The sequence below is a fragment of the Mchenga conophoros genome, linkage group LG7 (genome assembly GCF_057382185.1).
Source record: "Mchenga conophoros isolate Kocher_MC1m ecotype Shallow Benthic linkage group LG7, M_conophoros_male_GT1.1, whole genome shotgun sequence".
In the NCBI taxonomy this organism is placed as follows: domain Eukaryota; kingdom Metazoa; phylum Chordata; class Actinopteri; order Cichliformes; family Cichlidae; genus Mchenga; species Mchenga conophoros.
Window position 1 is genome coordinate 31,996,202 of NC_140532.1, and position 16,013 is coordinate 32,012,214.

General features: G+C 37.2%; 2 protein-coding genes and 1 pseudogene across 2 annotated transcripts; 2 read left to right on the forward strand and 1 right to left on the reverse strand.

Annotated features, from left to right (window-relative positions):
- The first annotated feature begins 226 nt into the window (after window positions 1-226).
- On the forward strand, window positions 227-2,890 carry LOC146570459 (GTPase IMAP family member 7-like; annotated as a pseudogene).
- A 4,053-nt stretch (window positions 2,891-6,943) lies between these two features.
- Window positions 6,944-10,117, reverse strand: LOC146570460 (GTPase IMAP family member 7-like). Its single transcript, XM_085281183.1, has 2 exons — window positions 10,080-10,117; window positions 6,944-9,538 (listed from the first exon to the last, which is right to left on the reverse strand). Exons 1-2 carry the CDS (start codon window positions 10,105-10,107, stop codon window positions 8,814-8,816), a joined length of 753 nt encoding a protein of 250 aa, XP_085137309.1. The 5' UTR covers window positions 10,108-10,117; the 3' UTR covers window positions 6,944-8,813.
- A 138-nt stretch (window positions 10,118-10,255) lies between these two features.
- Window positions 10,256-14,321, forward strand: LOC146570461 (uncharacterized). Its single transcript, XM_085278892.1, has 6 exons — window positions 10,256-10,325; window positions 10,844-11,384; window positions 11,720-11,812; window positions 12,067-12,104; window positions 12,902-12,958; window positions 13,156-14,321. Exons 1-6 carry the CDS (start codon window positions 10,304-10,306, stop codon window positions 13,779-13,781), a joined length of 1,377 nt encoding a protein of 458 aa, XP_085135018.1. The 5' UTR covers window positions 10,256-10,303; the 3' UTR covers window positions 13,782-14,321.
- The last annotated feature ends 1,692 nt before the right edge of the window (window positions 14,322-16,013 follow it).

The window sequence follows — 16,013 nt, forward strand, 5'->3', positions numbered from 1 at the left end:
AAAAAAACATATGAAGTACATTCCAGAGTCGTTAATTGCCAAACACAATTAGGCTAGGCGGCTAACATGTACATACATGCAAATGTGTTATTAATGTCAAGCCAAAGCATGAAATGGACACGGTGGACCTGGCGTGGCTATAACACGCTTTACTGTGATATCAGGTTAAACTGACATTGCAAAAGACTGCTTAAAAAATGCTGTAAAATTCCTGAAACCATGAAGCATGGGGATGGGGCTGGATGAAACCAATGACTTGCCAGGTGAAGAGATTCACAGTTATTTAAGATGTGCACAAAGATCATGGGAATACTCAGTGGAAGAGGCAGGATGATTAACCCACAGGGATCTCCATGTGATCTTTGTTTGCACTGATTTATCATCACTATTTGATATAAACTATTATATAGAGTATATGATTTAAATAATTTCGGCATTGTGCAGGGAAGTTCCACCACCTCCTTTGTGTTTTGAGGCAACAAAAGTACCTGGTTTACCTGGTTTACCTGCACTCTCATGGGGTCTACCTCAGACTTTGAAGGAATTCTGCTTTGGACACACTTTTCACGCTGTTCTTTGTTTTTGTAGAAATGAAACATCTACCAGTCTTATCAAAGCATCATTTTGTGAAAAGTTAGGAGGGAATACTGGTTGGTCTGCTTCCTTCACCTATGTACAAACAATGAATACACGAAACCACAGCAACAGTACAGCTAGTTGTTTCACATTGCTGTTGTTTCACAGAATGTAATGATGCAAATATCCTAATCCCTATATTTCACTGAAAATGGCACAGAAAGACACACAAAATATTAAATCTGACTTTTCCCTCTTCAGAGAGCCTGTCTATCTGAAGGACCAACAGGAAGACGTGAGCCACAGGAGAGGACAAATAGATGCAGTTTGCAATTTCTGTACTTTTAGAGTCAACCAGAATGCCAACAGCATTGACCAGAGAGATTTAACTGGCCAATCATGAATTCATTTTATCTAACTAATTACCCTGCCTGTATTATTGACCAACACCTCTTTGGCCAGTAATACTGTAACAATCCTTCTTTGGAGGACCTGCAGAAAAATATACGTTTTATATTGCATTAAATTTGACAAGTTTTATCTAACTTTTTACAGCAATATAAATCTGATTTTCTTTTGCTGATGTTTAGTCTGTGACTTTTTTGTTGGAATGAAATGAAGCAGCATTCCACTCTTTGAGTGTGAAGTAGATGATAGCGCTCCGCCCATCTAGTGGGTGGATCTATTTTCTCAGTATACACAGCAGGAGCCTCAAAGGTGTTTCAAATACTCCACTGAAACCTGCACACTGTCAGCACATCATTAAGAAAGCTGCCAAGATGAGCTCAGCTACGTGTTCAGGTAAGTGACGTCTTGTTAATTTAATTACTTCATGGCATCAATGGTTCTATCACATTAAAAGTATTGTGTTTAATATCATAGCATCAGGAGTTTAAAAACTTCAAATATACATTCAGGACTGAATTACAGTATTTCTGTAGCTATTTAAATAGAAATAAAAAGTATTTAAGATTTGGCACTCAATTTAATACATGTTTATCAATTATTAATCTCAGCAGCAATTTGTTTTCTTACACATCCAAACTGTGTTTCATATGAGCTAAGTTAATGAGAATACTTTTATATAATAATAATTCTAAGGATAGTTTAGACCTGGTGGTTAAATAATGACCCAGTAGAATCAGAATACTACATTTGTCAAATTTTCCCAACAACATAGTGCCCTTAATTTAATATGTGTTAATAAGATATAACTGTTTGGGTGATATAATATGACAAAAACTGGTTTATTTCTTTTGCAATATGTGGTTTCAGTTTGTAATGGTGGATTGTTCTTAATAATAAGAAAAAGTAGGATGGAGACTTTTTAAGCAGGGCTTCACTCTTCTCCACACGTGATCAGCTTCACTGCAACAACCTTCCTTTTCTGAGTAATCAGTGAGACTTTATGTGAGACTTATACTGTGAGCTAATGTGATCTGTCATGACAGTGCCCACTTTGCTTCATCAGCTTTATAAAGTCACTGCATTGTCCTTAATACATGAAGACAATACCTCAGTCGGGTTAATTTAACTGACATTGCCTGCTTAAAAATACAATGTGCCAAGACAGTCCAGCTGATGGTGGTTTGCTTCATCTGCAGAAAGAGGTTAGATAAATAAGGTTTTGATCCTTTCTGTTACGTCTCAGGTTATATCTGTTGCCAAATAACTGACTGTTTGCTATTACTATTTCTTCCAGGTGGCAGGGGTAACGTATTTAATATCATTCTGTTGGGAAACTCTGGGACTGGAAAGAGTGCCTCAGGAAACACCCTCCTGAATGCTGGAAAGCATCAGAGTAGACCAGCTCAGCATTTTTTTTCTTACCCAAGCTCTACACCGGTGACCACAAAGTGTCAGGAGATAACGGTAAAGATGTTTGGGAGATGGGTTAGTGTGGTCGACACCCCAGACTTCTTTTACGAAGACCAACCCGTAGATGAGGAAGAAATCAAGGTGTGTAAGCAGTACTGCAAGTCAAGGCAGCATGTGATATTACTTGTGATACAGCTGGGCCGGTTCACAGATGGTGAGGCAGGAATATTAGAGAAGCTGGAGAACAAGTTTGGCAGGATCAGCGACCGTACAATCATCCTGTTTACACACGGAGAAAATCTGCATTGTGATGTGAAGCAGTTTATTGGTGAACGGATTCATCTCAAGCGCATTGTGGAAGCTTGTGGCGATCGTTACCATGTATTCAAGAACACCTCCAAGAACTCCAGACAGGTCAAGGAACTCTTCGAGACATCTGAACACGTTTCCAGGTTTCAGAACAAAAAAATCATTCCCACTGTTCTGTTGCGGTTAACTTTTGCTAACACACACTGAATGCCCAAATGTTAGTTGTTTATAGTCAGAAAATGTTTCCAGCTTTCACACTATAACCATCAATAAACATCATGTTGTCTGTGAACTTTGTGTTAGCTTTGGCTGATTCAGTCTGAATAATCTTATTTAAAAACTATCTACAAGTTTGTAAAGGGTGGCAAGTACAAATATAATTTTTTGAAGCGGTGTGTAATTTACTGTGACTGTATAATAATTATAATTAAATTCTACTACTGCTAACCTTCCACTGAAATCATACTTTTGCCTTATGTGTAATCTAAAATCCTGGACAAATTTAAGAAACACTTGAAAATTGCATGTCAGATGAAAAGATGGCTTGTATTTCACTTGACTTATAGAAGGGTAAGTAAATTAATCTATTTTGATTGGACCAAATATTAGTCTGGGCTATTCTTCTATTTTTTTTAACCTTGTGCTTGTTTTCAGGGTTTAATCATTTTATTTTACCTGCTCTCTCTGCCCTCTTATCTTCATGTTCGCTCTTCCTTATTCTGATTTCATCACAGCATAAATAGAATAAATATCAGTAAATCAGTCATTTTCCTGCTGTTTCTCATATGAACTGCAATGGTTAAAGCTACAAACTTGTGTCCCCATACTTTAAAACTGCAACACAACACTGTCATTTTACTCAGACTTCACCTCAATTCTCTGACATTAAATGCGTGGCTAATTAGCTTCCCAGGTAACACAGCCAGTTGATGTTAATGCTATTAACATGCTATGCTAATTTATTAGCACCTGCAAATTGGTAAGTCTGCACAAATTACATTTGTTTTTGCTCCAAATTTGCCAACAAAAAGTTGGTTGTGTAGTTTACAACAATTTGATTTTACAGATGAAAAAGCAAACCGATATGAAGTGTTGTTCATGGTGCCCTGATGGTGGTGCCTGCTAACAGTGAATTGACAACATTAGGCAGGGGTCCCCAGTTAATGATGAGGAAACAAGCATGAAAACTCCAAATGGAAATAAATACATGAAACTGTACTGACAATGAAGATAAAGGATGAAACAGAGAAACAACAAGCTAGGCCAGATCAGGGAAGACCTCAATGAGAATTAGGGCCTGCCACCAATGAGTTAATATATTCTGATCCAACATAAGCTTGTTGTGTTCTTCACAATGCCACAGAGGAGGATACATGTTGGCAGATTTTATAGGCGACCAAACATTTCAAAAGTCTGACCAAAACAGACACCACCCATTCTTAACCAAGCAGCTCATGCCCCACTGGGTATTATATGCTGTCCTATCCAGCCTAAAAATTCTTTTACTTAAAGATATTACACTTATTAAGGAACTCATTATGTAATTAATTAGGGACATAATAAGGAACTCGATACATTTCTTAGTGAGCAGCTTTTCAATCTAATAACATCAATCACTTGGAACATCCAACAGCCACCATCTCTGAGAGGAACATGGATTTTTCTGGATCCATGCGCTGGATGTAAATTTGTTGTGGATAAAATGACATACCAAGGCCTCTACTGGCATCTAATGGCAAAAACGAATACTGCTGTACAATTAGGAAATGCTGTGACACAGCTAAATACATATACATACTTCACTGTACATGCTTAATGGTCAGCGCGTACTATGGGACTGGACAATTGGACACAAGAAGCTGCATTCATAAGACCAGTAACTGTGGACAGGATGGGATATCTTCTGAAGTGTGCATAATTATTGTTGGGCCATGACAGATTGCCAGGACATATCACAGGTACAACTGATCTGATGTGTAAATCGCTATACTATAGAGCCACCTTGTACTGCCCCAACCTATTCCTTGGAAAATACTTAATCACATGAATTCATGAAGTGAATGCATTATTTTAAGCAGAAATTATTCACCTGAACTTTAAAATTTGCATGTCACATCTATCAACCATATATAATATTCATAAATTAAATGGTTATATATTTTCATATACTTTAAAAGCAAGGAGATATGCATACATGCCTCCAGTAAATAAGTGCGTATTAAAATTGTGTTATTATAAATGGATAAGAAAATTGTTGGTAATGATGGTGAAACCATGGCTCTTGGCACTACCTAATAATGCACAAAAAATTAACTTTTTCATTTTTCTTTATCACAAAGAAGTAACACAAAAACACATTGACTTTAGCAGTGCTATTTATCAAGTAGTGTTTATAAATCTGCGTACATACACCAAAGTATGCACATATGTTAGTATTTAACACATGAGCACAGCTGTAATAATTCAGTGTTCCTGTCAGAGCATTATGTGTCTTCACTGTAACTCGCAGTGTTGGATATTTTCCACTAAGTGTCACCGTTGTTTCAGCTGTTAACAGGTATCAGCTGCAGCGTAAATTGATTTGATTTATTTGACAGTGGGTTGTTTGGATGTTTAGTCAACATGCAATGGGAAAAAAAACTTACACCATTTGAAAATATCTCATTATTTGGCTTACAAAAAGGATCCATTTGAATTTATTCTGAGTTTGAAATTTGAGTACAATTACTTCTACAAGTTAAACTACACTTCAAAGTATGAAAGTATGAATCAAAGTTTATGAAATCAGTAACAAATTAATCCAAACTTATTTATTTATTATTATTACTTGACTTCAGATTTGTAGTTGGACTTCCCCATGTTTCTTTTTAAGCATTTAAAAAGAGGTTAAGCTGTTAGATCAAATGTTTTTAGTGCTGTCAGCGTTAATCTCGTTAAAATGACAGTAACGCCACAACCGCATTAATGCAGCAAAACTCCGTTAGCGAGTTGACGCGGATCACCCTGTGTGTTGGGCTAATGAAATACTGCTCTTTTATTTATTAGCATCAAATCACACTAACAGCAAGTCTATATGATGGAATTTCAAAGTCTCTACAGTTTCTGTCCAGCTGCAAATAAAGTAACATCTTAATTAAATGTAAAGAGTTTTCCTAACAAAGCAAAATTATAACAAGTAATGGTAACAGTTTGGGCTGATAGCACATAATTGGGCCTTTACATGCAGTAACGAGGTGTAAAAGTATAAAAATATTTTTTCAGTTTTAAAACCAAAGTACATCAGAAGTATAAAAATCACAATGAAACACGTGGATAAAAGCAACAGATCAGTATTTTATTAGTGTGCTTTGGTTTGCTTCCAGGTGGAGATAAACCTGCCGGGAAACACAAACCGAACTTACCGTACAGAGTTTTTAAAGACTACTTCCGCCGTACTTCTGTACAGTAAGTTCGGTTTGTGTTACTATATTTCCTGTGAACCTTTATGTCCATTTGAATGGACACCAAAGAGACTTTGACTTTTGAATATAAAAAGTTATGACAATCTGTTGTTATCCTCGTCAGTGTTTTCCTTTCTTTTTCGTTGTAATAAAGATAAGCGGGAAAAACGCTTCTTTTCCCATAAGCTTTCATAAAAAGAAATACAGTTAGCAATTTGCAGTCTCATGAGGTAAAACTGCAGTCAGATAATATGTTATCTAATATAATAGTGCCGTATTAGATAACATGACATTATCTGAGGTTATCATTATCAAGTCATAGCATCATGTTAATTGATTTTTTTATAGTGGGAAAGAAAAATGCTAACGTGCTCTGTACATAACAGGTTTTTATACCCAAAAAGTCTAAATCTCCTACCAAAGTCTGGCTTCCATCCAGCTATCAATAAAAGCTCAAATGTAAAAGCAGACAGAAGCAGAGACACAAAACTCATTTAACAGTAATATTTCATTATTATTTCTCTTGAATGAGGCCTGTGTGTCGCCTGCAGTTTTGTAACTTTCTTCCTCATATTTTCCTGTTTCAGTGTTTCTGGCAGTTTACATTATATTAAGAAGAAAAAGTAAACAGATTTAAAAAAAAAACAAAGAGTGAATATTTTGAATTCTGTTAATTTCCAAAGCAGGGAAATGACATCAGCCACAAGTTTTTCATTAAAAGAGCTGCACTACGACTCCTGGGGAAAAGAACCACAATTTAGTTTAATTCAGTTCAATTCAGTTTTATTTATGTGGTGCCAAATCACAACAGTTGCCTCAAGATGACATTTTTGGAAGTTTTCAGAGGGTTTTTTTTTTAATCAATCAATCAATTTGTTAATAAGCACATTTAAAAGCAACTCAGGTTGACCAAAGTGCTGCACATAGTAAAAAAGTAAAAAGTGGAACAAACACATACAAAGAACAAAACAATAACTCAGTCACAATTAAAAGCTAGTGAGTTAAATTCACATTTTTTTAGCTCTCATCACAATTACAAAAATAACACAGACACTGGTTTTGGTATGGCTGAGTTATTTACAGTTATATAAACTTATATGTCTATGGCCTTAGCAATCCATAGGAAATCCTGCTGCTTACTTTTCAGTTGCCTTTAGCTACACAATTGAATTTGCATCACGATGTCTCATCACTTTAACATCTTTGTTTCTGTCCTACTTTCCTTACTCATATCTGCTGTATTTTAATGCATGTAACTGAGCCAGAGCAGCAATGATCTGATGTGTCAGCTGTTCTCTGAACCAGTTAAAAATCTGGCAGCTCCATTTGGAGTTTGACAAACACATGACTTTAATGATTGAGTTGGGTTAATCATTTTCTATTTTTTGTTGCTTAATTCTGAGACAACAGTTGTGAAACACTGTCCTGTCATAGGCCTTACAGATTTATTTACTTAAGCAAAGCAATTGATGATGACACTATGTATCATTTCCAAGTCCAATTGAACCACACCCAGACCCACATCTTTAAACAGGTCAGGGCACTAATCACTTAACTGTGCCCAAACACAGCAATTAGCACACTAGACTACTGAACCGGGCTTTCAGGTCAAGCACACTGGGCATGGTGTGTATTAGCGGTGCGACCCATGACAGGGTGTCCATTAGTATCCACAGCAGTCAAGATCATGATAGAAAAACAGGTAAAAAAAAATCAGTTAAAGCACAGAAAAATATTAAAATAATCAAATGTTTTTATGTGTAATAACGGTATGTACCTTAAATAATTCACAATATATATTTTTTAAAAGTCATTGAATCGTAAATTGTAACCATTGCATCCCAAATTAAAGCGTGTGTTGAAATTCACTGCATTATTTTGAGGTCCAGCACAACCTCCAGGAGTTCTAATCATCTACTAAGATTTCAGTTTTCAAAGGTTTGCTCCATGCATCCACCCTAAAATGTAAACTCCAGATTATCACATTCTGATGTGGTGAGGAAAAGACAAAAAGTTTTAGAAAACGTTCTATATTAAATTAAATTGTGTCAGGATTTTATGTATATCTCCAGAATAATAACAAGTGGTGTTTTCTATATTTATAATCATCATAAACAATAAAGGCCTTTACACACCAGATGCCTAAAATCTGTGGGAATATTTTGAGTGTTAAAAATATTTTTTGGACCTATTCTTTATGTAGCACCAACTTTGTGAATTTCCTCATGAGAACTGGATGAACTTCTCCTTCTATTACTGCTTAGAAACATCAGCAACAGCTCAGCATCCTTTCATGTTGATGCCATTTTTTTCACTGTGCATTTGGTGTCTAACAGCCTTACATCAGTTGTCACCCTTTGCTTGATAATGTTTACCCTTATACACATGTAGTTGGAGTTTGCATATTTTAATTGATTTTAAACTTAAAGTTGGAACCCAGACTTGACTAATATGTGAACAAATGGATGAATTTACAGTGATACAGCTGACATGGAAACCAATTTCATACCATATTTTAAATGATCAGCACCAGAATCATTTCACTAAATCTAGAAACTATAACAATGGATTCTAAACTGTCATTAACTAAAAATTATTACCATTAATTAGTTCATCATATGGCAGATAATCAACTTTAAATGATGGTCAAAATGGTCCTGAATCACCGAGCTAGTCCTCTAAAAAAGCCAACTTTTGCTGAAACTGGAGAGTTTTTTGCCGCAGCTCTTCCATGAACTCACGGTGGCTGAACAGCTTTTCTGGTGTCTTTTCACGCTCGTGTTGCAGAATCTCCCGTGCCTTCTCAAACATTTCATCGGTGTAGTGTGATCCTTCATTTGCTGCTACCATCTCATCGATCTTCTTGATCAGCTGAACCACTTGAACTCTGTTCTTATCTTTGTTGTTGAAGACATAATACCTGTTACCACACCTGCTCACTACCTCTTTGAGTTTAGGGTGGCCTTCTGTCAAATACTCTTGTATGGACTTCTGCTCAGCCAGCTTGTCACCATGAGTGAAGACTACAATCATGTAGTTCGATGCCTCAGGTCCAAAGAGTTTCTCCAGGGCTTCCACACAGTTTTCTTCTTCTGGGGTAAACCTGCCAATCTGAAGGACCAGCAGAAAGACGTGAGGTCCAGGACTGGCCATGTGGATGCATTTCGCAATCTCCTTCTTTATGTCATCTGCCTTTTTAAATGTATCCAGAATGCCGGGGGTATCGACCACATGGATATCTCTTTTGCAGTATTTAACTCGTTCTCTTGCACAGGTCTCTGTCACTGACTCTGAACTCACTTCAGATTTAAACAACTCTTTTCCAATAATGGTGTTCCCAACAGCACTCTTCCCAACACCAGTTTTCCCAATCATCACAATCCTCAGTGGGTCACCTGGAGAAAGAACGTTTTTGTTATACTTATTGCATGGATGAATAGATTTTAAATGGAGCCTATTCATAAGTTAACTGATGAAGCATTGGTATCTAATCTGACTGTGTTCATAGAGACTTGAAATCTAGTCTATTCTTTACATCACCTCCACTTTCCCGCACTGATTCTTGCTCACCTGTGTGAGAAAATAAGTCTTCGTTCCCCGTGCTACAAACCTCAGTGCACTTCTGTCATTCTGCCTTTCAGACTGTCATATGACCCACCTCCTTTCCATCTCCAAGTCATCCTGGTTGCTCGGAGCCTACTAAGCCTCCACCTGCTTCATCTCCACAACCACCAGTGAGTAAATTTGGGGGGCTTCTGTCCTACTTCTAATGTTGCTATGTACTGTAGCTACATCAGTTTAGTCCCCAAGGAGTTAATCAAACAATAAATGAAGTTAAATTATGCAAAAATGATCTCTCCCTATCAATTCTTTGTGTTATTCGGTTCTGCTGAAAGCCTAAATTTAGTCTGAAGCAAATTAAAGCTCCAACTTCACCTTCTGGTATCGACCCACTGTTGCCCATCTCCTGTCTGTTCGCGACTTCATAGAGAATGAACTGAAATGCAACTCCACTGTTTTAGTGTGAGATCAAAGACCGCACTCCACCCACAGGGCGGATCTAATCTCTCAGCCTATATCAGCAAGAGTCTGATCTGTTTCAAAGGTAGTTCAGAGACTCCAGCGAAACCTGCAGTCTTCATGATTAAGCCCTTAACAAGATGAGCTCTGCACAGCCTCCATGTAAGTTACTGCTGTACAGCTTTATTACAATATTATATACTGACAACAGATAGATAGATAGATAGATAGATAGATAGATAGATAGATAGATAGATAGATAGATAGATAGATAGATAGATAGATAGATAGATAGATAGTTTGAGCTGTGTGCGTGCGTGCGTGCGTGCGTGCGTGCGTGCGTGCGTGCGTGCGTGCGTGCGTGTGTGTGTCAGCACAGCGTTAGAGCTTTTAGTGAGTGACTGAGACACAAATTTCCCCTTTTTTAAAATTTGAAGTATATTTGTCATTCATAGATGCAGATAAGTGATTATATTGTCTGTTTACTGACATTTTGTTAGTTTTTTTAAGTAAGAGGTTAAAAATAAATGTTTAGATAAATATAAATAATCAAAATAAGTGTAAATAAATCTACTATAGAAGAATCACACCCCATAGGTAGAATAAAGGGGGAACATTGACAGATTTAAGTTTTGTACAACATTTTTATGGAAAATTAAGTTTGTTTGTCTTTCCTAAAGATTATCCTGGGAAGTTTACCATCGCTCTGCTCGGAAAGAGTGCTGACTCAGTGAACAGGACTGGAAGTACAATCATTAGAGATCCCAATGCTTCTGTCACAAAACTGGGCAATTTTGTTGAGCATAACAACAACCTCTACAGAATCATCAGTACTTGTGATTTCTTTGATGAGCAATATGATTTCCCAGATCAGCTAATCATTGATTTCATGGCTCTTTCTGATCCTGGACCTCGTCTGTTCATATTGGTAATAGATTCAAAAAACACACAAGTTGAAAAAGTTGTGACTCAAATCTCTCACCTTCAACGTGTGTTTGGAGAAAATGTCACAGAAAACATAGTCATCGTGTTGGAAGAGAGTCGAGAGAATTTACAAGGTCGCATTAAGGAAATGTACAATATCCAGATGGCAACTATGAATGAAAATCTTGCTTTCCAATGTAAGGAGTGGTGTTCACACCAACGGCCATTTCAGTTTGACTACAAAAACTACCCCCAACACACTGTGAAACGAAGGAAAGATCACCTGATACGCACGAGGTAAGAATTGTCTCCCTCTGAGACATATTTTATTAACAACTAGTTTGTATTTCTCTATTGTCTCTATCAATGGTGAAATTCCACATTGTTCAAATACTACAAAAAGTTCTATATTCTGAATAATACATAGATCACAATAATTAACTAAATGTGTTCAATCCTCACAAGTTACAGTAGTATTTCTGACATTTAGCACATGTTTAATCTCTCCTTCATAATTTAACAAGTCCAAACTTCATCCTGTAAAATAAAATGAACATGAAGCCTAATTAATTAATTACTTAATTAACTCATTGAAGAATGCAGTTCATTTTTTTCCAAATATTTTTTATCAGGAGAAAGTGTGATTATACAGGTGAGACTTATCAGAGAAACACTGGCAGGTCTGCTTCTACAGAGACAGGAATGCAAACCAAAGTGAAACACAGGTAATGACAGAATTCAGTCCTTTGTGATATATTCAAATGGATTTTTCAAAACAAAACTAAAGTGAATTATGTTTTGTCTTTCAAAAAAAGATAAATCTCAATTACAAGCATAAGCATCCATTTCAGAAGATTTATTAAAGAAAAAAAAACAAGCTGGGACCAAGAGAGTGCAGAAAACTCCTGCCACAGCTATTGTTGTGATATTTTATCATTTCCTTCTGTGTTGATATTTAATGACCACATTAATGTTTCAGACACTCATGGCATGCTCAGCAATATCCTCGGAGTACAGGTGAGTTTCTTAAATCCACCTATGTTAGGAAACTGATCTTTTGGCTTTATGTCATGTATTAAATTATGTAATAAATTATGGCAATAAATGAAATATTTTCATCAGCATCTTAAATTAAATTTCAGACCAGAGTTTAAAATGAAAAATAATTTTCTGATAAACACACGCATATCAGTTCAAACACTAAGTTAAAATGAAAGTATTTGTTTAAATTTGAGAATATTAACCAAATGCATAATGATCTGATTATGAATAGTGGGAACTCTGACTGAAAATCATGATGTGACCAACATTATTGCAGCCATACAGACTACAATGAACTTGCATTCTCGCTGCCTTTTGAACAGTTGCTTGATAGATGGGAAGCAGAACTGCAACCACTCGCATTATGAGAACATCTTTAAAGTGACTTTGGGGTGTCATGATGTTGATAAAATAAGACAGAGATTCTGGTATCAGTTTCTGATGGTATGGAAATTAACTATAAGTGAAAATCACAGAAAAATACAGATTTCATGCCGAAGTGTAACTTGTTGTAGGACAAAAAACTGCAAAGTAACACTGATGCTTGACGACCATGCTGTTAGAAAGTAATATAACGACAGTCAAGTTACCTACTGAAAAGAGATTCATCACACACACTGCACTCATAGCAGACTCAGCATTTATAAATTAAACAGATGCTCTCAAAAGCTATCACTAACATAGTTGCTCAGTACAGCATTTGCTTTTTTCTGACTGTGTTGTTACAAAATTACAAAATCACAGTATATGAGTATATGATATGCCCTTTTTAGGTGCCAGCTCACAGCAGATTTCCCTGCCTGCAAAAAGAGCACCCGGACAACATGATGGTATGCTTCAAAAAAACACAACACATGTAACTTTGACAGGAAAGTAAATTAAAGTATTTAAATAATATTTGAAGTACTCCTTTATAAATTTCGAGGTTAAAAAAACCCCAAAACAGGCAGTCTTAATGTCGGACTCTAGCAACTGCAAGGACCTGCTGCTAAAATAACTAAATGTTTTGTCTGACCACATCTTCCAGGTGTCTATGGTTCAAGGGAAGGTCTCTATAACATGGTTCTTCTCGGGAAAAGCGGAACTGGAAAGAGTGCATCTGCAAACACCATCCTGACTGCTGGGAAGCTCATTGGTGGTTCAAACCAACATTTTCAGTCTTATCCCAGCTCCACACCAGTCACCACCAGGTGTGAGGTGAAAATAGTGGAGATATTTGGGATACCAGTTAGAGTAGTTGACACCCCAGACTTTTTTTATGAAGAGGAACATGTAAACCAGGCACAGGTAGAAGAGTGTAAGAGGTACTGTCAGGAAGGGCATTGTGTGACGTTACTTGTGATGCAGCTGGGCAGGTTCACAGATGGTGAGAGAAACATATTAGAGAAGCTAGAGAAAAGCCTTGGCTGGAGATTCAGGGACAGCACAATCATCCTGTTTACACACGGAGAAGATTTGAAGGGCAGTGTAGATAAATTTATCGGTGAAAGAAGTCACCTGAACCACCTTGTGAAGGCTTGCAGTAATCGTTACCATGTATTCAGGAACAGCTCCAAAGACTCAAAACAATTCAAAGCACTTGTCAAGAAATTTCCAGATATGTTTCCAAATTTCCCAACAATAAGAACATCTACGATGTCTTGTTTACGTTAGCTGTAGCTGCTTTACACTGCAAGTCCAAAAAACAAGTCTTTTATACAGAGAAAACGTTTCAAGTCTTTATAGAAAAAAATATCATATGCACAGTGAAAATTGTGTTTTCTTTGGCTGATTCATATTGAATGTCCGAATAAAGTAATTTGAAACTATCTACCACTTTGTGCAAGATGGCAAGTATGAATATCATTTTTTGAAGCTGTGTGAACTTACTGCTCTTGCATACTGATCATTATTTTGTGATATTAACTCTAACCTCTAGTTTTCTTATACTTCTTAGCATCATGGTCAAAATATACAAGACTTGTCTCCACTAATAAAAAAATCTTTGATCCAACTTTCTGTCCTGCTGGATATCACGTTGTCTATGTTGTTGTGAAATTTAGATTGCATACAGCAATAATGTTAATGGGCAAGCTAAAGGTGGCTATTTGACAGATACCTTTTTCTGAATTTCACGTCTATGAGGCAAGATTGATAGAGAAATGTACAAGGATGTAAAAATTAATAATAATCAATAAATAATAATAAATCCAGCATTTATGTTGATTCCATTTATTTAATTATGCTTCAGTTTATTCTATTACTGGTCTGTTATACTGACTGGTCTGTATGGAATATGTGGTAATTTAACACTGAACAGCCAGAGTTTCATTGTTAACTTAAGGGTTTTATATAAAATACTGCATTAAATGTTTAAGAATCTTGGCTTAGTGGTATGGGGTAGGGTCCAGCTCAACCTTTTACGAACCAAGAGGAGCATCAGTATTCATCATTTGAGGGGGACAAGCTGAGGACTAGCCCTTTAACCCTGGATCTGGGCCTGTGCCAGGGATTGGCAGATGCAAGTAGACTTGGATCAGAGACTAATTTTTCCCACAGAGATCATAACAACTACTCTGCGATCAGACCTTGTCCTCTGGTCTAAATCCCAAAAACCTGCGTACGTCATTAAGCTGACAGTACCATGGGAGGAAGCAACTGAGGAAGCATTTGAGCTTAAGAGGCTGCGGTATGCCAACTTGGCAGCTGGGGCAGAGGACAGAGGCTGGAAGATCAAGGTGTGGAAGTGGGGTGCAGGGGCTTTGTAGCCAGTACGACAGCAAAACTGCTTAGAGAGATTGGGATCGGAGGACAGGCACAACGGTAGTCTATAAGAGAATTGGCTAACACTGCTGAGAGGAGCAGTCACTGTGGCTAAAGAGGGCTGACACTTGGGCAGCTAAGGCAGTTAGCTAAGCACGAGACACACCCCCAGGATTGATCAACCCGTGGTGGGCCTGCCTCAGCAGGGGGCATCAAAAGGGTAGAAAACTTAACACTAGAAATTCTGCTGGTTGACTGATACAGCTGTCTCAGGGCCTCCTGGGGGCCGTGCAGTTAACATCATGGTAATGAAACCTAAAGGAGGTTTCCACTGCCTCTCTTTTAGGTATGCTTTTAGATACGGTGAGGGGGGGGGGGGGGGGGGGGGCGGTGTAGGATGTAGTCCGATCCAGTGGGGGAGTTTAGGATGCCAGATCAGGCGCCCCCCTTCCAGCTCTCCTCTCTGATCTTTTCTCTGTTGTCTTACTTCTCTCTATCACCTTTTCTATTCCTTTGAAAAAGTGAGGCTCCATAAATATTAAAGAGGTACAAGAAAGTAAATTGTAGAAAACTAAACAGAAGAAAGTAGAAGAGAAGTAGAAGAGAAATAACAATTTTAACATAAACCAGTGACACACTCCGGGGCCTGATCAACCCTGGCAGGGCCTCCTTGGATAAGGGTGTCTAGTGATAGACGTGGCCGAAACACCCAATGAATCCAAGGTCCACTGCTGGAGTGAAGATGGTAGATCGTAAATAATTGTTTTTTTGTAGTTTTTTTTTTCTTTTCTTCTTTTCTTTATCTCCTCTTTTCCCTATATATGTATTTGTAAATGCATGTAATGATTTTAAATATATGTGATTCTGTTTGTTTTTTGTTTTTGTGTTATTTTCATTGTTGTGCTGATAATGAATAAAACATGTAAAATAGAAACTTGCCTCTTGGCTTGTTCGTTTTTTACTTCTTTTTACAAGGACGACATGCTGCTTTGTTTGTGTTGCGGTTATTGGTTTGATCTAGTTTGGTTTGGTTTCCATCTCCAGGGCAAAAACACTTTTTAATTTGTGAATACAAAAAAGTGACGATAGCCTGTTGTTCATGTCCTGGTCAATGCTGGCCTTTCTTTTTCACAGTAATAAAGA

What these genes read in the sequence shown, in the direction of transcription:
- LOC146570460 (XM_085281183.1), bottom strand. Translation starts at nt 10,107, where the DNA reads ATGGGCAACAGTGGGTCGATACCAGAAG. An exon ending in CAGTGGGTCGATACCAGAAG is followed by an intron (nt 9,539 to 10,079) that starts GTGAAGTTGGAG and finishes TTCTTTCTCCAG; the next exon opens with GTGACCCACTGAGGATTGTG.
- LOC146570461 (XM_085278892.1), top strand. Translation starts at nt 10,304, where the DNA reads ATGAGCTCTGCACAGCCTCCAT. An exon ending in CAAACCAAAGTGAAACACAG is followed by an intron (nt 11,813 to 12,066) that starts GTAATGACAGAA and finishes TTAATGTTTCAG; the next exon opens with ACACTCATGGCATGCTCAGC. An exon ending in GCAATATCCTCGGAGTACAG is followed by an intron (nt 12,105 to 12,901) that starts GTGAGTTTCTTA and finishes TGCCCTTTTTAG; the next exon opens with GTGCCAGCTCACAGCAGATT.